At 37.1% G+C, this 24,551-nt stretch overlaps 1 protein-coding gene across 5 annotated transcripts in view; it reads left to right on the top strand.

The window, feature by feature from the left end:
• FOXJ3 (forkhead box J3) overlaps positions 1-24,551 on the top strand; it is a 126,044-nt gene that overhangs the window by 12,175 nt on the left and 89,318 nt on the right. For 3 of the 5 annotated variants that reach the window (XM_027537626.1, XM_027537622.1, XM_027537623.1), the window contains exon 2: positions 9,309-9,369. In XM_027537626.1, the coding sequence (XP_027393427.1) occupies positions 9,326-9,369 (44 nt within the window). In that variant the 5' untranslated portion in view covers positions 9,309-9,325. Of the gene's footprint in view, positions 1-9,308; positions 9,370-14,494; positions 14,769-20,493; positions 20,519-24,551 lie in introns of all 5 variants that reach the window. The other 2 variants (XM_027537624.1, XM_027537625.1) reach the window with 2 other exon arrangements.

Here is a 24,551-nt window from a genome sequence, read left to right on the forward strand (position 1 = left end):
TCTCTTGATTCAAACTAAACTATACTGTTTCAGGCCTGGCAGTCAGTGCTCCACTAATTCTCACCTTTACCTAAAGTGAAACTCCTCAAAGCACAAATACCTTTTTTTTTTTTTTTAAGACCAAGTGTATATTGTCATGTAGAAATTTTCATTTCTCAAGCAAGATTATAGACATTTTGAGAGCAAAAATCTTTGTGTATTATTGGAAAGCTTTATAATTACTTTTGAAGAGTTCTGGCACACATGTTGGTGGGCCTGCTCTTACTGCCTATTACCTTCCCGGAGAGAGCTTCTGCCAGTTAAAAGTAAATAATCCAATTCTGGATCTCTTACCCAGAAGCCTCCTTAAAAAAAGCCCATTCGGTCAGTGATCTGAGTCACGACGGCAGATACATGGTTTGCATGTTATCACTTCCCGATCACCATGTCCATGGCGAACTACTAATTTCTTGTTTTTTTAAGACATGACATTCTCATTGTAGCACTTTAGGCAACTACTACCTATTGAACATAATTGGCAAGTGATAGGAAACCTTTCTGCTATCCCAGTCCTAAAGCAGTAGTTCCTGAATTAAGCTGTGCAACCAGAATCACCAGATACTTGTAATTAATAGATTTCCTAGGTTTCACCCTAGACTCTTGAATCAGGATTTCCAGGAATAGGATAGAAACGATTCTTAAAAGTTGGCAGTGGTTTGTTGACTGGCTTTGGGGACCAGACAGGCAATTCTTCTTTTGTGAAAAAGCTGTAGCAGTGGAGACTATAGCTTCCCATCTTTCCCAGGTGTAGTACAGTGTCTCATTCCTCTAACAGTCATGATGTTCCGATGTGTTCAATTTACGTTTCAGGAGTATGGTGGATCTCTTGCTTTGAATTATACCAGGCGAAGCACATGAATCAAATGCCTGAGATAAAGATACGGGATCCAGAGAGGTGGCATCTTGGTTTTCTAAATATAACTGAGCATAAATTTAAAGCCTCAAAACTGTTCAGTCCTCTGAGAGCTTCTTCTTTCTCTGTTTAGTGAATACCTTTAGAAGTTTAAAATGAAAGAGTTCAACATTTTTGGAGTGAACAGGTCTTTAGAATTTTTTTCATATTTCTTGTATATTCTTTAAAGATTTAAACATATAATATGATTTAGTTTCATATACCTTTGTCAGATTTTTCATGAAAGTAAATCTACAAATTGGGGAAACATTCTTTATTAGACCACATGATTTGATTTTGGGACTGGAAATTGTGGTTAAGTTATTGAGCAAAGTAGACAGACTGAAGTTTCAAGATTATCCAGTGAGTTAATAACAGACCCAGAAATAGAATCCTGTGTTATTTACTTGGGTTATGATTTGGTTTGAAGAGGAAGGCCTGTGATCTGTTTACATAAATTTAGGGATTTGGAAGAAGTTATAATTCTGTGATGTTTAGCCAAGAAGCTCCCCTCCCCCACATTTACCACCTGTTTTATTGACACTAATCCTACGCTATAGAGGGTAAAGAGACAGTTCATATTTACACTTCCTACTTCTAAAACAGTCTTGTAAAGCCGAAGCTGATTGTTGGTTTGCCTGCTTTTTTTCATCTTCTGTTATTAGAGAATAACAACACCTTGCCCTAGTTTTTTTTTTTTTTTTTTTTTTTAGGAGAGGTGGTATAGCCTAAGTAGTTGTTTTATAGGTAATGTTAGAGTGGTTTCCTATAGCATTTTTTCAGGGTTTATACAGATGTATACCCAAGTGTATCTTTGTTAAACATGTTTAATTAGTGTGTGGTTTGGAAATGGTGGAGACCACCAGAAAACGAACTTTCCTGAACCACTAATGGTTGAAGGGGTTATAGATTTCAAAGTAATTGCTATAATAGAGTTGCTTTCTGATGAAGTCATTACTTTTACTCTCCCCTTTTCCATTTTGTGGAATAGGGTGGCGGGGGGGGGGGGGAGTTTCCTATGGCACCAGTGGGGAAAGAAGCAGGAACTTACAGAACAAGACAATATTTGTGTGTGAATGTGTGCTTAAACTTGTGAGCAAGTTTAAGAAACTTAGGAAAAAACACAAAAGACCCCCCCCCCAGCTTTATTGAGATAAAATTCACATACCATACAATATACCTATTTAAAGTGTAAAATTCAATTTTTTCTAAACATTTTCGTAGGGTTGTGTATGTTTTCCTCTCCCTCTAAAACAAGCCCCACACTTATTAGCAGTAAGTCCACTTTACCTGCCTCTCTGTGCTTAGTCACTCAGTTGTGTTCAACTCTTCCACTCCATGGACTGTAGCCCACCAGGCTCCTCTGTCCATGGGGATTCTCTAGGCAAGAATACTGAGTGGCTTGCCATGCCTTCCGCCAGGGGATCTACCCAACCCAGGGATCAAACCTAGGTCTCCCTCATTGCAGGCGGATTCTTTACCATCTGCCTACCAAGGCCACCTGCCTCCCTAGCTCTGCTGCTGCTGCTAAGTCGCTACTAACCCATAATCTAATTTGTCTCGTTTGGACATCTGATATAAATGGAATCGTGTAATATATAGTCTAGTTACTGGCTTCTTTCACTTAGTATGTTTTCACGGGTCATTTATGTCATAGCATGTACCATTCCTTTTTATTGGCAAACAGTATTCTGCTGTATGATTATAACATCTTACTTATCCATTCATCAGTTATTGGGCACTTGGGTTGTTTCCACTATTTTACTGTTATTTAATGCTGCTATGAACATTTGTGTATAGATGTTTCTGTGGTGGTATGTTTTCATTTCATGGGTATATTCCCTGTAGAATGGCTGTGTCATATGGTTACTCGATGTTTAACTTTTTGACAAACTGCCAGACTGTTTTCCAGAGTGGCTGCACTGTTTACATTTCCACTGCCAGTGTATGAGAGCTTCAGTTTCTTCAAATCTTTGCAACTTTTGTTATTGTCTGTTTTTTTTTTTTATTATAGCCATCCTAGCTGAAGTAATATCTGATTACTTAGTATCTGATTACCTAGATGAAGTAGTAGTGTGATTCTGATATGCATTTCCCTAATAACTAATTATTTTGAACATCTTTTCGTCTTATCGGACATTTTAATATGTTTTTTTAAGAAATACGTATTCAAGTCTCTGCCCATTTTTTCTTTTTTTTACAGTCAAATGCTCTACCCCTTTGCTCTGTCTCCAAATCTTTGGGCGTTTTTAACTTGGGTTGTTTTAACTTGAGTTGTAAGGGTCCTTTATATATTCTGGATACCCAACTTGTTCTTCTAACTGTGAATTTGTCTTAAATTATTTGCTTCAGAGGCAGAGAGAATTAATGGATACAAAGACTACATTTAAAAGATTTGGTGAATTTTCAGTTAGATCTTAGCTGTACTTCTTTTGGGTTTATTCTCTTTCCAGTCTAGAGGAACTTGGTTTATTAATTCATTTGAACAAATATGACCGCAGACTACATACTAGCATTTGGGGATATAACAGAGACTGAAACAGAAACTTAAATCTGCGTTCTAGGGGGACAGAAGCAGACAGTAAAAGAAAAGTCATTATCAAGTCGTATCAGATGACAAGAGCTATGAAGAATAAAACAGGGTAATGGGGATATAGTGTGATGGATGAGCTTTCTAATATGTTCTTCACCTTTCTTGATTTCTTAATCCGTTCCTCTCTGCTCTGTTTGACCTTATTGCACTTTGTTTATTTTCATTTTATGTAGTTTGTAGCTAATTTTTTATTTCACTCTTTCCTGGTTCTTAACACCCTTCCAGTCTAATTTTTGTTCCCACTAGTCTGCAAACCCCACCCTCTATAGTATTAAATGATCTTCCGTTAAAAGCCTGTTTTGTGTTTTCCATTTATGTCCATCTTAATCTGTGTGTAACACTTGCCTTTTTCCCCATTAAATCACTTGCTGCTATTTCCAGTACAGTTTTCTCAAGGGTGTTTTTTAAAACTTGTTCCTCTTCTCTAAATCTGAGTTCTCCAAGTTTAAGTTTTGGCTTTTCTTCTCCCTCTAACATTACCATGGTGAAATGATCATTCTCACATGATTTTGCTTTCTGAGAGCATGTGACTCTGAGTTCTCGCTTTTTAGCTATAGCTGCATCACTGCCTTTAGGTTCAACGAGTGGAGCTGCGATGAACAGCTGATTGCTACTCACTCAGCAAGATTCTTTTCCCTTTACTCCTTCCTCTGGCAGATTTTTCCTGTTTAGGATGATTAAGACACAGGTTATTTCCATGACTGCTTTAATGATTACCTGTGAGTAATGGTATAGCAATTCACGATGTTCAGTCAAGGAACCTGACTCAACAGGGTTGTTCCTTCATGAATGCTAGTAAATTTTTATTTTCAAGTCTTATGAAAGATAGAGCTGAATTCAGAAGTTTATTTTTTTTTTAAGGAATGCTTTCTTGACTTACAGTGCTTTAGAATTTATTTTCAACAGACTTAATTATTTTATATGCCACGGTGGTGGCTTCATTAAAGCTCCTATTACAGTAACTTGAGGCATGACTTTTCCCTTTTAACAATATGCCCAAAATCACAGTTGGGATTGCAATCAAGGTCTTGGCTCAAGGTCTTTATAAGGTCTTGGTTACAAGTTCTTTATAAATAAAAATACTTCCATTTCACCTCCTCCTCTCAAATAATATATTTTATACACCTGTTAGTTTGTTAAACATCTGCTTCCTAGATGTGAATAGTTTGTAACTCAGTTTAATGTACACTTGATGACTGCTTGTATTAAAAGAAATTCTGAATTCTTCTGTTAGTGATGACATGTAATACAGTAGTTTCTATTGGAGTTTGTGCATCAGTGCATGACTGATTTTTACTCCCCATACTCTGGTTATGTTATGCTACACAAAGTTTCTTGTTTGTTGATTTTCAAAGGATTTGCAGAAAATGCTAGTTGGTGCTGTTGGCAACAACTTAAACTGTATAAATTTTGGATGAAGTTGAATGAATTAATATAATTGTTCAACATAGTTGACTTCAGAAATGTGAGTTTGTGATTTGGAAGAGACTGATTTCACTATGAATCTTAGCCTTCTTCTGTGAGCATTCCATGTTTCTGGACATTTGCCTGGGTAGGGAGAATAATATTGGTGTATTTGTTCTTTCAACTAACCTGACTGGTGTTCAAGACACCATGTAGGAGCAATAATCTTAAGTTAAAAGAGTGAAGAAAACTGAAATGAAGGCATCAAGGCTGCAGTAGATTAGAAAGATAAAGTTCACCATTTAAAAGTGTAAAATTTGGTGATCTTATACTAAAGGATTTTATTCACAAAGTTGTGCAACTCTCACCTCTATCTAATTGCAGAGCATTTTTATCAACCCTGAAAGAAACCAGTTAGCAGTCACTCTCTATTCTCATCCCTCCTCCCATCCCCCTATCTACTGGCTAATCTACTTTCTGTCTCTTAAGATTTGCCTGTTCTGGACATTTCATATGAATGGAGTCATGCAGTATGTGGTCTTCTGTATCTGACTTCTTTCTTAATGCTAAGATGTTCAAGGTTCATTCATGTTGTGTCATGTAACAGTGTATCATTCCTTTTTATGGCTGGATAATATTCCATAGTATATGGATACTGTGCAGATACGCCACGTTTGTGTACGTGTTCATTGGTTGATGGACATTTGGTTTCTTTACACTTTTTGACTTTATAAATAATACTGCTATGAACATTTGCGTGCAGGTTTCTGTGTGAACATATGTTTTAAGTTCTCTTGGTGGAGAGTGTATATTATATGAGTATATATTATATAGTCCCAAGAGCATTCTATATATATTCATGTATGTATATATTTGTGTGTATATATAATTTATATATGTAATATAGATATCTCTAAGGGTAGAATTGCTGGGTCATATGGTAACTTTTATAAGAATTTACCTTTGTTCTTTGTAAAGCTGATAATGCAGAATGTAGTTTAGGTTTAAGAGCCAAATGTGCTGGCTAACTTTCCATGTTCTCTTGTCCCTACCCACCCAATATAGACAGCTCACCTGATGTCTAGATTAACTGTTGGAGTCAATAGGGCAGTCATACTCAGATAACTACCTTGCAGAATCCTGGATATAGAGTCCTGGAGTTAGCTCTACCCACTTGGTGAGGAATGGCCTGAGAGCCCAGGGGTGTTTAAAAGTCATTCCTCATAGAAATCAAGAGTTAAAGTGTTCACCTCTAACAAGGAAAAAGAAAGGTGTTAGGCTAGAAACCTGAAAGCCATTCTTAGATAAAGGACCCTAAAGGTAGGAAATACTACTTTAAAGAAAGAGGATGAATTCAGCTTTGGACATAGTAAATTTGGGATTTCTGGGAGAGAATGTTAGTTATGTGTAGAGATTAGGAGATTGATCCCTAATAGGGATGTGGATTTGAAATTCATCTACATGTAGGCATTTGAAATATAAGAATGGGTAAATCATTCATAAAATAAAAACAGTAGGGAAAAGTCTCATAATTCCCATATCTGAAGTCTGAGTTTTTGAGTCTGCCACCTGATGTTTCAGCTGTATTTTACTCTTGAGTGGCTTGTTTCCTTCTGGTTTTGTGATTTTTGATTGTGAATTTATTTATCTTGGGACCTTATCCTTGAGAATTCTTCCAAGCCTAGATCAAAGGCAGATTGCCAGAGAGGATTTGCGTTTGCATCTGTCAAGGTTGGGGGGCAGATAACACCGTTCTAGGACCATTCTAAAATTCTGAGTATGAAGCTTTTTAAACCATAATCTAGGTGAGGGTCAGCTTCTGGTTGTATCTGAGAAGACACTGTTGAACCGCTCTTTTAGCCTCAGTCCCTCACCAACACTCAATGCCAAGGTTAAGAAATTTTCGTTGAGATTCTCTTGGATAACATCTGGACTTTGCCTCTTGTACCTTGAGCCCTAACAAACTTTGGAATTGCAAGCTGAAATTCAGGGTTTGGCGCAGTGCCAAATGAGTGAAAGCTGGTTTCAGTACTCTGCATACTTCTCTAGTTTCCCTCTTTCACTTAGTGTTTAGTCTTGATCATACTTTATTTCCTTTCAAATTATTGATTAATATATAAAGGTTTAAAATTATCCGGTGTTTGTATTTTCACTGGACATGTTGATCAAGCTATCTATTCTGTTGTTCTGGCAGAAGTAGAACATCTCTTGACAATTATTGATAGATGCAGGGAGTGGAGTCAGCCTCTAAAATAAAAGTTATAAACTTGGGATAACCACCAATGTTTTGTTTGGCCCACATAGTGTTTAGAAAATAAAAATTAGGAGATTTCAAATAAAATTTTGGATATTTTGCTTTTCTTGAAAAATTAGATGTTCTTAACCATATTTTTGGGGCTCCAAAATCACTGCAGATGGTGATTGTAGCCATGAAATTAAAAGACGCTTACTCCTTTGAAAGGAAAGTTATGACCAACCTAGACAGCATATTAAAAAGCAGAGACAGTACTTTGCCAACAAAGGTCCGTCTAGTCAAGGCTGTGGTTTTTCCAGTGGTCATGTATGGATGTGAGAGTTGGACTATAAAGAAAGCTGACCGCCGAAGAATTGATGCTTTTGAACTGTGGTGTGGGAGAATGCTCTTGAGAGTCCCTTGGACTGCAAGGAGATCCAACCAGTCCATCCTAAAGCAGATCAGTCCTGGGTGTTCATTGAAAGGACTGACGTTGAAGCTGAAACTCCAATATTTTGGCCACCTGATGAGAAGAGCTGACTCATTTGAAAAGACCCTGATGCTGGGAAAGATTGAGGGCAGGAGGAGAAGGGGACAACAGAGGATAAGATAGTTGTATGGCATCACCGACTCGATGGACGTGAGTTTGAGTGAACTCCGGGAGTTGGTGATGGACAGGGAGGCCTGGCGCGCTGCAGTTCATGGGGTCGCAAAGAGTCGGACACGACTGAGCAACTGAACCCGAACAGTACGGGGCTTACAATCCTGCTCAGCAGCAGTTGGCTAGAACTGGAAAAGGAGCCAATCCTTTTAGAGTGAACCTGTTTTCTTTAGTTGCAAACAATTGTATGCATATTATACTCTTCGATTCCAGCTTCTCTCATTCATATTACTTGTAGACACTGAATGATCCTTGCACTGGATAGTAGTGCTAATAGATAGTTTCACATTTGTTCAATGATTTAATTCTAATAACAAACCTGCAGTTTATCTCTTGATAAAGATCTAGGTGATACTATCCCCAAGCTACAGATGGAAAAAATGGAGGTTCTCTGCTGCTGCTGCTGTTAAGTCACTTCAGTCGTGTCCAACTCTGTGCGACCCCATAGACGGCAGCCCACCAGGCTCCCCCGTCCCTGGGATTCTCCAGGCAAGAACGCTGGAGTGGGTTGCCATTTCCTTCTCCAGTGCATGAAAGTGAAAAGTGAAAGTGAAGTCGATCAGTTGTGTCTGACTCTTAGCGACCCCATAGACTGCAGCCTACCAGGCTCCTCTGTCCATGGAATTTTCCAGGCAAGAGTACTGGAGTGGGGTGCCATTGCCTTCCCCGGGAGGTTCTCTGAGGATATGTAATTCTTCAAGATCTCAGTGTCATAGCTAGAATTTGAACAAAGCCTTTTCTGTTCAATGTTATTCTTAACTTTTTAATTAAGCAGTGGAACTGTTCTTCAAATCAGGTCTTATTGAGGTCCATTCTGTGATACCAACAAAGATATCACTGCTTTGATTGAAGGGTAGATGAAGTGGGAGATGGGAACCTGTGAGGATGGGGACCTGCATGCTGAGCTGTTTGGTAGCCTTTAGGCACCTCTCTGGAATCCCTCAGTTCAGTTCAGTTCAGTTCAGTTGCTGAGTCGTGTCTGACTCTTTGCAACCCCATGAATTGCAGCACGCCAGGCCTCCCTGTCCATCATGAACTCCCAGAGTTTACCCAAACTCATGTCCATCGAGTCGGTGATGCCATCCAGCCATCTCATCCTCTGTTGTCCCCTTCTCCTCCTGCCCCCAGTCCCTCCCAGCATCAGGGTCTTTTCCAATGAGTCAGCTCTTTGCGTGAGGTGGCCAAAGTATTGGAGTTTCAGCTTTAGCATCAGTCCTTCCAGTGAACACCCAGGACTGATCTCCTTACACTCTACTAAACCATTTGGACTCTTTATCTGTAACTAAGCTTAATTTGTTAAATTTTGTGAGTTTCTGGCTTCTTTGGGTGTTACAGTTATAGTGTGCCTATTTTTCCTGTGCTTCTTGGTATGTCAGTCTTCCTTAATGTAGTTCATCATATTGCTCAACAGCATTTTTAGTATATTTTGATTTATAGTTTAATTTATTTTGGAGCATCTGATAACTAACTCTTCTTTACTTTTCAGATTCTCTTTGTGGCCAGATGGGTTTGTATGGACAGGCTTGTCCATCTGTAACTTCATTAAGGTGAGTACTGTTTTTTTTGTTTTTTTTATTAGAACATGTAACATTTTAAAAGTTACGCTGGTCAAGTCATATTAGAATCAGTTTCACTGTAAGGTTCACAGTAAAACACTGTAGTTTGTTTTGGGAAGTAGCGCTGTTTTGTGAGACAGGGAGATACTTTGCTTAATAAGACTAGATAATAATCGAAATTCCTTTCTAAAGGATGATATAAACAGGATACCTAAATTATCCTCATTTACAATAAATAAGTAAAATGTAAAAAAGTAGGAACTAAGTTGTATTCAACCCAGTGGTTTTGTATTTTTTTTGAAGTTTCTAAATACTTTCTTCAAATTAAATCTTAAGTGAAATCCTGTGAATAAATTAAATAGGTAAATGCTGGGCTTAGACTTCCATGTTCTACCCCCATAGTTGCCCTTGAGGGATTACTGTAGTTCTCAGAGCACAGTCTGAAAACATAACGTAGATCTAACCTGTTTATTAAAATTTTTCAGACTGGAATGTGAAGTGTTGATGGCAGCACCCACCAGCTGCGTGTGGTGTTGCAGCTAGCTACCATGTGTGGTTGCTGCCATTTCTTTGTTCAGCATATTGATCACCTAATATAGTGTCAGGAGCTGTCTGAATGCTGAGGCTGCAGTAGTGAACATAACGGATTAAAAATCCTGTAATCATTGGGTTTATAGTTTGGTGAAGGCATAATTAAACAAAATAAGAAGTGTTAGACACTGATAGTGATAAGAGCTAAATGAAAAATAAGAGAATGGGATTAGGAAATTCAGAGATAAAGTGTTATTTTAGATAGGGTAGCCAGGGAAAGCTTTACCAAAAAAATGACATTTGAACGAAGACTTGAAAGAGTGATGGAACAAACCTTTCGTTGGATAGTAGAGGATGAACATTCCGGGCATAGGGAACCTAAGAAGTGCTGGGGCAGGAGCCTTGCTTTGTATATTGGAGGAACAGTGAGGTCATTATAGCTGGAACAGAGCAAGTGATAAAGAGAGTTGGAATTAACCAACTTTGGAGGGCAGAAGAGAGAGGAGGGGTACAAAATTATTAAGAGTCATTAATGTGGAGTCATGGAATCTTCAGGCTTGAAAGAAATTCTGGTGGTTTAGAATGCCACAAAAGAAAAATAAAGTTGCCTTTTTTGTTTTCATATGCTTGAATTTTTATCAGACTAAGGCTGATATCCTTTTTCCTCAGTGGGAAAGCTTTACCCTATGCTGTTTTGGCATTTCCCTAAGAATACATCTTCCAGCTTATAATGGAAATAGGTGGAGTGATGCGTTTCTACCTTGTTGGAGTCCATATGCCCCCACACCCCCACAATAGACACCTGTACAGTTTTGAAAAGAACTTAAAAAAAAAAAAAAAAAGGGGACTGTTATCTTTCATCTCCAAAGCTGCTGTAGAACTAATTTCATTTAAGAGTGATTTCTGCTTAATATGTTGGGAAGAATCATTTTACCCTTTTTTTGAATATTTAAAACTTTAGATATGACCAAATCAGGTTATTTTTGTAGACTTTGATTTTCCACTGATCATAGATTTCCTTAAAGACACTCGTTTGTGGGTTATGTTAACCATGTATTAAAGTCATTTACTGAGATTTTATATCCCTCTGTTTGAATAGTTCTGTCTAGGTGAAGCTTATATATGACATTGGATTAGGAATAATAGATACCTAACTTTTTTTGCTTGATAGAATTATATTATTGAAAGGGATGATGAAAGAGAAAAGATACCATGAATTATTTTATAACTTGCTCACTGTGTTTAATTCTTGTGTGTAATACTCTATAATCAAATTTTTATGGATATAGCTATAAATTTAGCATTTAGTTAATAAACTGAGAAGCTCTGTGACATTTGAGCTGAAATACTTAGGATCCTTCTATCCTAATCTTTCATTTTTTTGTAATCTGTATGGTCCAGTCCATCTGGGAGGCAGAGAATTCACATTCTCAGATATATGGGTAGACCATTGTTTGTCATTGATTTTTCTAACTGAAAGCCAGCTTTGGTTTGATATAAGGAGGAGAAGAAAAGAATGACTGTTTTTTTGGTGATGGGAAGAGAAACTGAATTACTTAAAACCGCAATCAATTTTTGTCTGCTTTTGCATAGTCTTTCCCAAGCCAGAAATGGCCTCTAACTACACTATCCCAATAGAAGTAGAGTAAGAAGTCTTAAAGTAACTCAAACCCAGTGACCAACACTGCTTATTTGCCATAACTCTCTTTGTATATATACCTTTATGTCTTGTGTATACTTTCATATGCTACCTATATATCTAGAAAGTGACTAACTTCAAGATAGGAAAGCATGGGAGTTGTTGGAGAAGAACCACCATATGGCTGGGAATGAGAAAATGGTTAAGCAGGTGGTGGGGAGGGTTGTAGGCATAGATGAGAGTGGGAGTGGATTACTTACGTGAGGTAAAGATAGGGGGTGGAATGAAATCATGTGACAACTAAAAAATTTGTTAGGTAGGAGAAGGTGCTTAGTAAGTGATTTAAAACTCTTCCTCTGCCCTTTAAGGTAAACAAGTTAAATATTGTTTTCTATAGATGATATTTGATCCTTGTTGAATTTGAGCATGTTAGAATTATTTTAAAAATTATGCTCAGTGTATTTTCATGATTAAAAAGTAATCATAAAGCAATTATTATAGAAAATTTGGAAAAACAGAGATAGCCATTGTTGATAATGTCTTATCATGTAATTTTATTCCAGTGGATACTGTGTGTGTTAAAAAAAGGTGCCCCAAATTTTCTCTAAAAGAATGGTTGCAAAAGATTTTGTTATGATAGCTAAATACACTCAATTTTAGTCAGATTGCTCTTAACTAGCATTTTGTTCTTTACTTTATAGTGTAGGTAAATTGCAGTTTCACAGAAGTTACTATAATAATATCATATACTATTACAGTATAACGAGATTGTTTTCTTTTTATCAGGATTCTGTCAGGAGGCAGAAACCACACCAGTTACATGAACAGAGACTTTAATAGAGTCAATGAGTAGATTTGAAGTTGTTAACTAGATAACAGAATGGATAAAAATAAAACTACTTAAATTATCATGGAGATAGATACTTCCAGAAGCAGCCATGAGCCCTAAGAGCTTGGGCACCAAAGGGGAAACCTAGAGACTTAGAGGAAGGGTCCTGTGGAAACAATTCAGATCTCCAAGGTGAAGGTACTACATGCTAACGCTTGTATTGAGTTCAGAATAGAAATCCCATAGGTTTGAAACCCAGAAATTTGGGGAAAGGGTGCTGGCTGGTGCTGGGGTCTTTGAGTAGGGTATGATTAAACTAGTTTCATAAGTGTTAGAAAAACTGCTGTGGGGAAGACTTTCTGTTGTAGGGGTGAAGAAACCTTTGCTGGGATAGTGCTCCTATGAAGCCCAAAGAAGAGATGGGAAAGCACAAGTATTTCTCTTTTTTCTCCAGGTTTGCAGTCCATTTTTAGTGTTTCCTCTTGGCAGACCCTTATAGGAAATCAGCTGGTAAAGCAGAAATGTGGTTTGCAGGCAGAGTTCCACTTCCAGCATCATTAAGGCAGATGGGGAAGAAGCAATGCGGGTTTGAAACTGAGGGGCAGTAACTTAATAAATTGTTTCAGCAAACTACTAAGAAATACAGTGTTAAAAAATGTTTTCTCAGCTCTGTTCTGCAGCCAGTGTTTATGTGATTTTAGAAAGGTATTTGCATGTTGCTAAAAAAGTGCTAATTTTATAAATCATGTGATATATATGAGTTACAGATATTCCTTGCAGTCTGAATCTACTGCATTCGTATCCTAAGTTTGAATAGTAGGAGTCTGGATAGTGAATACTGAGTTATGCTACTGCTGCTGCTAAGTCGTGTCAGTCGTGTCCGACTCAGTGCGACCCCTAGATGACAGCCCACCAGGCTCCCCCGTCCCTGGGATTCTCCAGGCAAGACCACTGGAGTGGGTTGCCATTTCCTTCTCCAGCGAGTGAAAGTGAAGTCGCTCAGTCGTGTCCAACTCTTAGCGACCCCATGGACTGCCGCCAACCAGGCTCCTCCGTCCATGGGATTTTCCAGGCAAGAGTACTGGAGTGCCATTGCCTTCCCCACTGAGTCATATACATTATTTAAGTCCTGAGTTTTGAATAGCAAGAGTGAGAGTTCAGGTAATGATGGATATAGTTTCTGTCAGACAGTAGAATCTTAAAAATTTAGCAGAATCTGTTTGCTTACTGAGTTTATATAAGAGGCTTTGAATCCTGAGGTGAATCTCCTTTTTATTTCCAGGTACAGACTCAGTAATAGCAAAAGCTTACTGAAAAAGCCAAAGTTTTCCTTGAACATTTGTTTTATGTAGACAGGTAAACACATATATGTATGTAACATACTACTTTCACATATTGTAGCATTAGATTTTTTATAATTTGGTTTGATTAAAGCAAAATAAAATTTGATATTTCTTTGGACTTGTTAAAGCATATCTGAATTGCCCAGCATTTATGAGGACTGATTTTTTTGGTTCACATGTGCGTTCAGCCTAGGGCACTAGGTTATCAGTAATACTTTCAAGTATCAGTAGTTTTTGACCTTCTGCCTGAGATTTTTCCTTTCATTATCTTTTCTGTTTTTATGGTTCACACTTAAACCTTTTCCTTTTTGTTACGCTTCTCCCTTAAAGATGCCTTTTATTATTGATCCAGTCTGTCTGTTTATGAGGTTAGGGAATAGACAGGGATTTTTAGCACCAGAAAAAGCTTGTGTGTTAGTGTCCCAAATGAATTTCCTGTCCATCCATTTTCTCATTGCCCTCCATTTGATATTGATAACTGTGCAGTTTAGAATGACCAGAGAAGGGTAGATTTATTTTAAGGCTTCTTGCTGCCTGGTTTCTAGTTGCAGATTTGGTATTGTTAAGGCAGTTCTGCTACATAGTTGTAGAATCGGGTAGGTACAGGTTCAGATCTCTGCCACATATTATTCATAAGATCTTGGGTAAGTTACTTAACTTTTCCTAAGTTTTTTTGTAATAGAGTTGTTAAGGTTTACCTCACTGGCCTGTTTGAATTCATGGGATACATACATAAAGCATCTGGCATAATTTTTCCTCTCTTGTGTTTTCCAGTAGTAGAAAGGGCTTCCCAGATGGCGCAGTGGTAAAGAATCCACCTACCAATGTAGGAGACGTGGATTCGAGCCCTGGGTCAGGAAGATCCCCTGGAGAAGGAAATGGCAACCCACTCCAGTATTCTTGTCTGGAAAATTCCATGGACAGAGGAGCCTGGCAGGCTATGGTCAACGGAGTCGCAAAGAGTTGGACACGACTGAGCACGCATTCAAACCCTCAATAGTAGAAAGCAAAAGGGATCATTATTTTTAGAACAAAAGAGGACATATTTGTATCCTTTGCTGTCAGCTCAAGAACGTGGGGTAGAAGAGAATTTCTTTCCTCCTATTTCCCCTTTTCCCTCAATTCTTATTTTTAAAATTTCTTAAAATTTTTTTTTTAAGAAGGATGGTTGATTTTCAATGTTTTTGTTTTTAGTATATAGCAAAATGATTCACTAATGCATACATATATAGGTATATTCTTTTTCAGATATTTTTCCCACTATAGTTTATTACAAAATATGTTGAATATAGTTCCCTTTGCTACAGTAGGACCTTGTTGTCTATTTTATATAGAGCAGTGTGTATCTGTTATTCTCAAGCTGCTAATTTATCCTCCCCCATACCTTTCCCCCTCTGGTAACCATAAGGTTTGTTTTCTATGAGTCTGTTTCTGTTTTGTTAAGTAATTTTTACATGTTTTTTTTAATTGTACATATAAATGATATATATTTACCTTTCTGTCTGGCTTAATTCACTTAGTTTGGTACTCTCTAATATGATAATTTACCAGTAGTGTTGAGGTTTGCAACTGACCTTAGGCTAAGGATCTTGCTGACATTGAATATTAGATTTTTATCGTATTTATAATTAATACAGTTTCATGTTTTTATATCAGTTCCACACAGTGGCAGGAATAACTTGTATTATCATAGTCCATTATATTTATCAAACTTTTTGTAATTGAAATCTATTAATTTGTGTGTTTAGTTCTGACATGTTCCAATTAAATGAAGAGTAGTAATTAACCATCTTAATTTTGACCATTACAGAAACTTTTCTAAAATCTGTTTTGAACTTTCTGGCTTATCTTCTAAAGCTTGTGTCTCATGTGGTAGCCAGTAATGTCATGTGGCTCTTTAAATTAATTAATTAAATATCAGTTCCCCAGTCACACTAGCCACATTTTAAGTGCTTGATAGCCACATGGCCACTGACTGTCATATTGGCTAACACACTAACATTTCCATTGTTGTAGAAAGTTCTGTTGGATAGTACTGGTCTAGAGTATCCTAAATGTAATTTAATCTTTGATTTACACTGACTTCTAGGGCTTCCTCTTCTGAGCATCAGGTATTGAAGAGTACCATTGGCTATTCACTGACTTAAGGCTGTATAAAAATTATTATGGGACTAAACATTGACTTTGATAAGGGTGGTGTCATCTGCATATCTGAGGTTATTGATATTTCTCCTGGCGATCTTGATTCCAGCTTGTGCTTCCTCCAGCCCAGTGTTTCTCATGATGTACTCTGCATATAAGTTAAATAAGCAGGGTGACAATATACAGCCTTGATGTACTCCTTTTCCTATTTGGAACCAGTCTGTTGTTCCATGTCTGGTTCTGTTGCTTCCTGACCTGTATAAGGTTTCTCAAGAGGCAGGTCAGGTGGTCTGGTATTCCCATCTCGTTCAGAATTTTCCACAGTTTATTGTGATCCACACAGTCAAAGGCTTTGGCATAGTCAATAAAGCAGAAATAGATGTTTTTCTGGAACTCTGTTGCTTTTTTGATGATCCAGTGGATGTTGGCAATTTGATCTCCGGTTCCTCTGCCTTTTCAAAAACCAGCTTGAACATCTGGAAGTTCATGGTTCACGTATTGCTGAAGCCTGGCTTGGAGAATTTTGAGCATTACTTCACTAGATGAGATGAGTGCAATTGTGCGGTAGTTTGAGCATTCTTTGGCATTGCCTTTCTTTGGGATTGGAATGAAAACTGACCTTTTCCAGTCCTGTGGCCACTGCTGAGTTTCCCAAATTTGCTGACATATTGAGTGCAGCACTTTCACAGCATCATCTTTCAGGATTTGAAATAGCTCAACTGGAATTCCATCACTTCCACTAGCTTTGTTCGTAGTAATGCTTTCTAAGGCCCACTTGACTTCGCATTCCAGGATGTCTGGCTCTAGGTGAGTGATCACACCATCGTAATTATCTGGGTCGTGAAGATCTTTTTTGTACAGTTCTTCTGTGTATTCTTGCCACCTCTTCTTAATATCTTCTGCTTCTGTTAGGTCCATACCATTTCTTTCCTTTATTGAGCCCATCTTTGCATGAAATGTTCCCTTGGTATCTCTAATTTTCTTGATGAAAGTGAAAGAGGAGAGTGAAAAATGTTGGCTTAAAGCTCAACATTCAGAAAACTAAGATATGGCAACCGGTCCCATCACTTCATGGCAAATAGATGGGGAAACAGTAGAAACAGTGTGAAACTTTATTGTTTTGGGCTCCAAAATCACTGCAGATGGTGACTGCAGCCATGAAATTAAAAGATGCTTTACTCCTTGGAAGGAAAGTTATGACCAACCTAGATAGCATATTCAAAAGCAGAGACATTACTTTGCTAACAAAGGTCTGTCTAGTCAAGGCTATGGTTTTTCCAGTGGTCATGTATGGATGTGAGAGTTGGACTGTGAGGAAAGCTGAGCGCCGAAGAATTGATGCTTTTGAACTGTGGTGTTGGAGAAGACTCTTGAGAGTCCCTTGGACTGCAAGGAGATCCAACCAGTCCATTTTAAAGGAGATCAGTCCTGGGGTGTTCATTGAAAGGAATGATGCTAAAGCTGAAACTCCAGTACTTTGGCCACCTCATGTGAAGAGTTGACTCATTGGAAAAGACTCTGATGCTGGGAGTGATTGAGGGCAGGAGGAGAACGGGACGACAGAGGATGAGATGGCTGGATGGCATCACCAACTCAATGGACGTGAGTTTGAGTGAACTCCAGGAGTTGGTGATGGACAAGGAGGCCTGGCGTGCTGCAATTCTTGGCGTCGCAAAGAGTCGGACACGACTGAGCGACTGAACTGAAATACTGATTTTGATAGCTAGCTTTGTGGTATTCTTACTAATATACTCGACCAGGCATTTAAGAATTTTAAAATACATTAATTAAACTTCCCCTCACAACTCTTTGAGGTTGGTGTGATTATTATTTTCATGTCACAGATGAGAAAACTGAGTAAAAAGCAACTCAAAACATACAGTGAATAAGGGACAGAGCTGGGTTTCATTCACAGGTCTTGCTCCAGGGTCAGTGCTCTTAATCACTAAATTCTACCTCTTGGCTAATCAGTATTTATCATAATTTGAGGCTTTCTCTTAAATGAGGAATGCTAAAAAATATTCTACTTAATTGAAGACACTGTTAAAGAGTAAGTGCAAAGGGGAAATACCAATGCAGGAAACAAGGAAAAATGATAGAAAAATAGTGATTTAATTTTGAAACACATTATCTAAAATTGAAAAAACCTTGAAAGGCAGCAGTTTTTTAAAAGGTGGGTAGAGAAATGTAAATTGTCATGAATTCATATACATGGAGGGAAATAATATCAGAGGTAATAGAGACTACAAAGCATCACTGGATATACTGGCACAATAAAGGAGGTGTTAAATATAAAATCTGTGCCTACCAACAGTGCACAGAATGTAAAATAATAGTACAGAATGATAAAAAAATTTTATGATTTGATTCAGTAAAACATATTTTAGTCAAGTTTTGCTTAGTTACAAGTAAAGGAAGCCAGCACTGGATATATATCCAAAAGTAAAGGAATTTATGTGGTGAATACTGCAGTATTTCTTGGAATCCAGAGATAGCTGGATCTCATAATAGAACTTACGTTCTTAGGAACCTAGGCAGTGTATTTTCTTCTCTCTTGCTTTTCCCTGAATGTAACGTATTTCTTCATTTTTTACAAACCAACTTTTCTTTGCTTTTCTGGCACATGGCTATCCCATACTTCACAAGTACATAGCTTGTTCATTCAGGAGACCAGCCCAAACTGTTTTAGTCCTAATACTGAATTTCCTGAAGAAGAAAATTCAGGCAAACAATTTGTGTCAGGTACAAATCCTTTAATCTGTTGTTGTGGCACTGACTTACAGGGCCCTGGAAATGGAGCCAACACTGAGAAAGGGCTTGATGAGTTAGGCAAAACTCAACAAAAAGTTTGTGATACAAAGCAGCATGTGTTCAGTGTTGGGTGATAAGAGTTAGGATTTCAAGAGAGGATATTTTTAGGGTTTAGAATTTTCCTTACTATTACATTGGTAGTGAATGAAAAACTTGATTCCCATCTTCATAGCAGAACAGAATATCCTTAGGATTGTGTATTTGAAATTGGACTCCTGCTTCAGTTTTGTTCGGTTTGACGTATATATGTGTATGTTTATTTTGTGTATGTGTATATATACAGACACACATACATATATATTTTTTGCTCAGGGTTCAGGATCCTAGTCCCCTGAAGGAATTGAACTCATGCCCCCTGCAGTGGAAGCCTGGAGTCTTAACCACTGGACTGCTCTGAAGTCCAGAGTTTGACATGTATATTGAATACTTACTATGTGCTTATTTGTATTCAAGATTCTCATAAAGGCAACAAAAGCAGGGAAAAAAGGTTAGTCTGCTCATAGTAGGGCTTACTTGAGAACCTGAGGGATAGGTGCTATGGACAGGTCTCTGTGGAAGGTTATGTCGCTAAATAGAGATTTTAAGCAGAGGAACCCTTTTCTTTGTAGTATGTTAACATTCTTCCTTCCCACCTTCTGCATAGCTTAAAGTGGGGGAGAGCTTCAAGTGATTAGCTGTGTAAAAAAGCATAGTCCATGCAGGTTATGGAAAGATGAGACTATTTGAGTAAATGGAGACTGAGATAAGCATAGTGCTTCTTAATATATTACAGGTAGGTCTGTAGAAAATGGAAAACAGGAAGGAAAAAAAAGAAAAACAAGAAGAAAAGCCCCTGTAATATAATGAGAGGAATGCTGGTTTGGAAGCCATATAAAATGGAGATAATCATTCATTATTTCCTTGCAACACAAATCAGTTATGTTTGTTTTTGATACCAAGAAGAAACCTAAAGGATATAAATTCATGAAGATTATTACTGCCTTTCAGATTGATTTTAGACATTTTACTGAGTATGGAGTAGTATCTCATTATGATTTTCCTGATGACTGATGATGTTGAACATTTTTAATGTACCTAATGACTACTTGTATGCCTTTGTTCAAATCTTTTGCATATTTTAGAACTATATAGCTTGTCTTCAAATTGCATTGTAAGAGTTCTTTATATATTGTGGATGCAAATTATTTTGTTAAAAAGTAAAATTTTGATAGCATCCAGTTTACCAATTTTTTCTTTCATAGTGTTTTGTTTTATGTCTTAGCTGAGAAATCCTTGTTGTTGTTCAGTCACTCAGTCGTGTCTGACTGTGACCCCATGGACTGCGGCATGCCAGGCTTCCCTGTCCTTCACCATGTCCCGGAGCTTGCTCAAACTCATGTCTTGAGTCGGTGATGCCATCCAGCCATCTTGTCTTCTGTTGTCCCCTTCTCCTCCTGCCTCCAGTCTTTCCCAGTCTCAGGGTCTTTTCTAATGCGTTAGCTCTTCGCATCAGGTGGCCAAAGTTTTGGAGCTTCAGTTTCAGCATCAGTCTTTCCAGTGAATATTCAGTGTTGATTTCCTTTAGGATTGTCTAGTTTGATCTTCTTGCTGTCCAAGGATAAATCCTTACCCACTCCAAATTGCAAAATTTTTTTGTTTTATTGAGATATAATTGACATGGTACAGTTTGATGTTTGACATATATACATACCCATAAAATCATTACCACAACATGTCCATCATTTTTAAAAGTTACCTGGTGTCCCTGTGATTCTTCCCTCTTATCCCTCTCTCTACAAGATAGCAGTTGATCTGTTTTTCTGTTTGTTTCTATTTTCTAGAATTTTATAGAAATGGAATCATACGGTATGTATTCTTTTCTGGTCTGGCATCTTTTATTCAGCACAGTTATTTTAAGATTCATGTATGTCTCTGCAAGTATCAATAGTTTATTCTGTTCCATTGGATTTATGTATAGCAATTTGCATATTCATTTACCTGATGATGGATTTTTAGATTGTTTCCAGCTTTAACTGTTACAAATAAAAATGCTGTGAACATTTGTTTTTATGTCTTTGTGTGGACATATGATTTATTTTGGATAAGTACCTTGGAATGAAATGACTCTTAGCACTTGGTGGGTGCATGTATAACTTTAGCAACTGTCAAAACTGTTTTAGAAATCGTGGTACCATTTTATATTCCCACCAGCAGTGTATGAGAGTTCCATTTGCTGCATGTCTTTGTTAGTGCTTTGTGTGGCCAGTCTTTTGATTTTAGCCATTCTAGCAGGTGTGCAGTGATACCTCAGTGTAGTTTAATTTGCAGTTCCTTAATAACTAATGACGTTGAGTATCTTTTCATGTGCCATAACACACTTACTTTCTTAGTTGAAGTATCTATTCAAATCTTTTGCCCATTTTTAAAAATTGAATTTTCTTTACAGTGAGTTTTGAGAGTTCTTTATATATCTTGGATACAAGTTCTTCTTAAGATACATGCTTTGCAAATGTTTTCTTCCAGTCTGTGGCTTGTCTTTTCGTTCTAACAGTGTGTTTTGAAGAATATAAGTTTTTGATTTGATAAAGTTTGTCAGTTGTTTTATGAATTGTAATTTTTCATGTCATATCTAAAAAATGTTTGCCTAACCAAAAGTTATAAAGATTTTCTATTATGATTTCTTTTGTAAATTTTATAGTTCTAGTTTTTACATTTAGTTCTGGGATTCGTTTATCAAGTTTTTGTGTATGATGTGAGGTAAGGGGTCATTGTTAACTTTTCTTCCCATACAGGTAGCCAGGCAGTTGTTTCAGCACCAATTTTTGGAAGTCTTTCCTTTCCCTGCCAACTTGTCTTGGGACATTTATCAAAAATCACTTGGCTGTATATGTTGGGTCTATTTTTGGATTCTGTTCTGTTGATTTATGTATCTATCCTTTCACCAGAACCACTTGTCTTGATTACTGTAGTTTTTCAGTAAGTCTTGAAATCTGAGTCTTAAGTACTTCATGCTTTACAAGTTGAGGAAAGAGCTCGATAATCCTGTATTTGCTTAGTGATGGGTTAAACATTGAGATAAAGACAGACGTTCATATATATGAATTACCAATTAAATTTTTCAGAGATGATAAAGAACTATGGCTTCCTTGAGCACGTGGGAGGAAATACCACTGAGGAAAGATGGTGGCCATTTATGGAAGAAGTTTCTGTAAGGAGAAGAAGATAAAGTCTATGTTAAAGACAGTAAAGATAGGCTTTAAAGTGATGATGGCAAGAAACAAGAAGTAGAAACAAAGAATATAAAATCCTTATGAGCCAGTAGTGAAATAAGCAAGATAATTCTCCCCTGGAGTCTAAGCTGCAACAGCTTGAACAGATTTTATTAGTAAATATTTCACCCTACATTGCGTGCAATTTCTATGAAAATTAATCCTCTTCATACCACAGAATGGTAATCAGTATTAATGTATTATATTAATTGATAATGATTCATGGGCACTTAGAAAAGAAGGTCTTATTTATATATTAACTAATGGATAGTATCTTAAACTTTTTGGTATCAAAAATTAGTGTTCAAAGAGCATGCGTTTGTGAATTTTATCTATCAAAATTGATTGTATTGAAAAGTTAAAACTAAAACAAAATTAAAATATTTATTAATTTACATACATATATAGTAAACTAATTATATGTTAACATAGATAACATTGTATGAAAAATCATTGTATTTTCCAAAACAAAAATTTAGAAGATTAGTGTTGCTTTACATTTTTGCAAATTTTTAAAATGTCTGGCTTCATAGAGATAGCTGGATTATATTCTATGCCTCTTCGTTCAGTCTCTTTTGATAGCACCCATCACATAGCATCTGAACAGCTCCACTGTACACTTTTGAGAGGATCACAGTGAAAAAGACAAGTAATATCTTACTCTGAAAACTGTTTTGATCCTTTAGATCCCCTGAAAGGGTTTGGGCTACGCTTGAGGACCAACGAGCCATAAACATCATATGTAGCAGCTTAACCTGTTTCTTTAGCATTTTCTGTGTATCACACTTAACACTTAAAAATTAAATGGGCTCACATTCCATGATTTTAACCTTCTGCTAACATAGATGGCATATTATTGGTATAATGTCATGGAGGCAGTGTGTATGGAGATATCAAGTAAATGTTGTGTATCGTGAGTTGAAGCAGTATGGTTGCAGAGAGGTCAGGATAAACACTTAAATGAATAAATACATGTTACTCAGAGGACGTTTATTATTGCATGAAAGTGAAAGTCACTCAGTCGTGTCCTGACTCTTTGCAACCCCACGGAATTCTCCAGGCCAAAATACTGAAGTGGGTAGATTTCCCCTTCTCCAGGGGATCTTCCCAACCCAGGGATCAAACCGAGGTCTCCTGCATTGCAGGCAGATTCTTTACCAGCTGAGCCACAGGGGAAGCCCGAGAATACTGGAGTGCATAGCCTATCCCCTCTCCATCGGATCTTCCTGACCCAGGAATAGAACCTGGATCTCCTGCATTGCAGGTGGGTTCTTCACCAACTGAGCTATGAGGGAAGCCATTATTATTGCATATACACATATTTTTAGAAAACTGAGTATAAGAACTATTGTGATAGCAGATTCTGTCTTGGTTTTTAAGTAACATGTAGAGATGCCTTTGAGTATTCTTATATCAAAGGGATTCTTGTTCCTTAGCTTTCCAGCTGCTCAAGACACATAAGAGATTCTAATATGTAGAGTGAAATATAAATGTAAAATACAGTACTTACATGATGACAGAATGTAGTTCAGTGGTTAATGTCCAGAAATAATTGTTTTTTCCTCCTTAAATTGTAGAGTAAAATATTTTTAAGGTGAAAATTACATATATAGCATAAAGGTATCTTTTGAAAGTATGATCCCTAAACTTTAGCTCAAATGGACTTTAACTTTGAGTATGGCTTGTATGAATTTATGAATCTCAGATTATATATTTGAATAATAGAGTAATTTGGAGAGAATCTAGAGAAGAGCAGTAACTATATTATGGTTCTTAATTCAAATCCTGTTGGAGTTCTGGACATTAAACTTTGAGAAGGAACCCAAATGGTGTTAAAACTGTAAATAATCACAATTCTGACCAGGTCTCATATTCCAAGATAGACTTTAAAGAAATTTTCTTCTGTAGCGAGGGAGATATAGATTAGCCTGTTAAAATATTGTTATTTCAAACACAATGAATTACTACATACTTTTTGTGAACTTTTCTTCCCTTGGAGATAAAGAATATTGTTGGTTTCCAAAACAGGTCTCCAAACCAGGGCTTTTAAAAATGATATAATGAAGTTCTTTTTCATCTCTGATTTTATGATAGATATCTCTGAAACCACAATTGTGTTTGCAAATGGCAGTTGCCTCACTAAATCCAAGTTTTTGCATAAGCTTTGTTGTGAATATTCTTGGAATTATAAGGGTAAGACAAAAGTTGTGAAGGTCAAGAGTTTTGACTTGTAAACTTGTACTATTTGTGTATTGGATTTCTTATCCTAAATTATGATTCTTCCACCTGTATTCTCACTTCAAACCAGTGAGGATTTTTGTAGCTTGTCTTTTAAAAAGATCATTATTCATTGGAAGTTTAAAGGCTCAGTCATTCATACCTTAGTGGTGATTAGTTTGATGCTGTCCACTTTCCTCCTAAATAGAGCAGAGATCAACTGCTTTGAAAAGATGAGAGTGTTTACTGGAAGAGAAGAGCAAGTTACTAATTTTGGAGCTTATAATACCAATTTCAGGGATGAATTTTGGAGGCTTATGTCAGTGTGAGATGGGAGAGCCAAGATAAAGATGCTTCTTAGAAGTATGCCTGATATAAACCATGTACATTGAATTTTATTGGGAACAAACTGG

Source organism: Bos indicus x Bos taurus, chromosome 3, assembly GCF_003369695.1.
Source record: "Bos indicus x Bos taurus breed Angus x Brahman F1 hybrid chromosome 3, Bos_hybrid_MaternalHap_v2.0, whole genome shotgun sequence".
Classification (NCBI taxonomy): domain Eukaryota; kingdom Metazoa; phylum Chordata; class Mammalia; order Artiodactyla; family Bovidae; genus Bos; species Bos indicus x Bos taurus.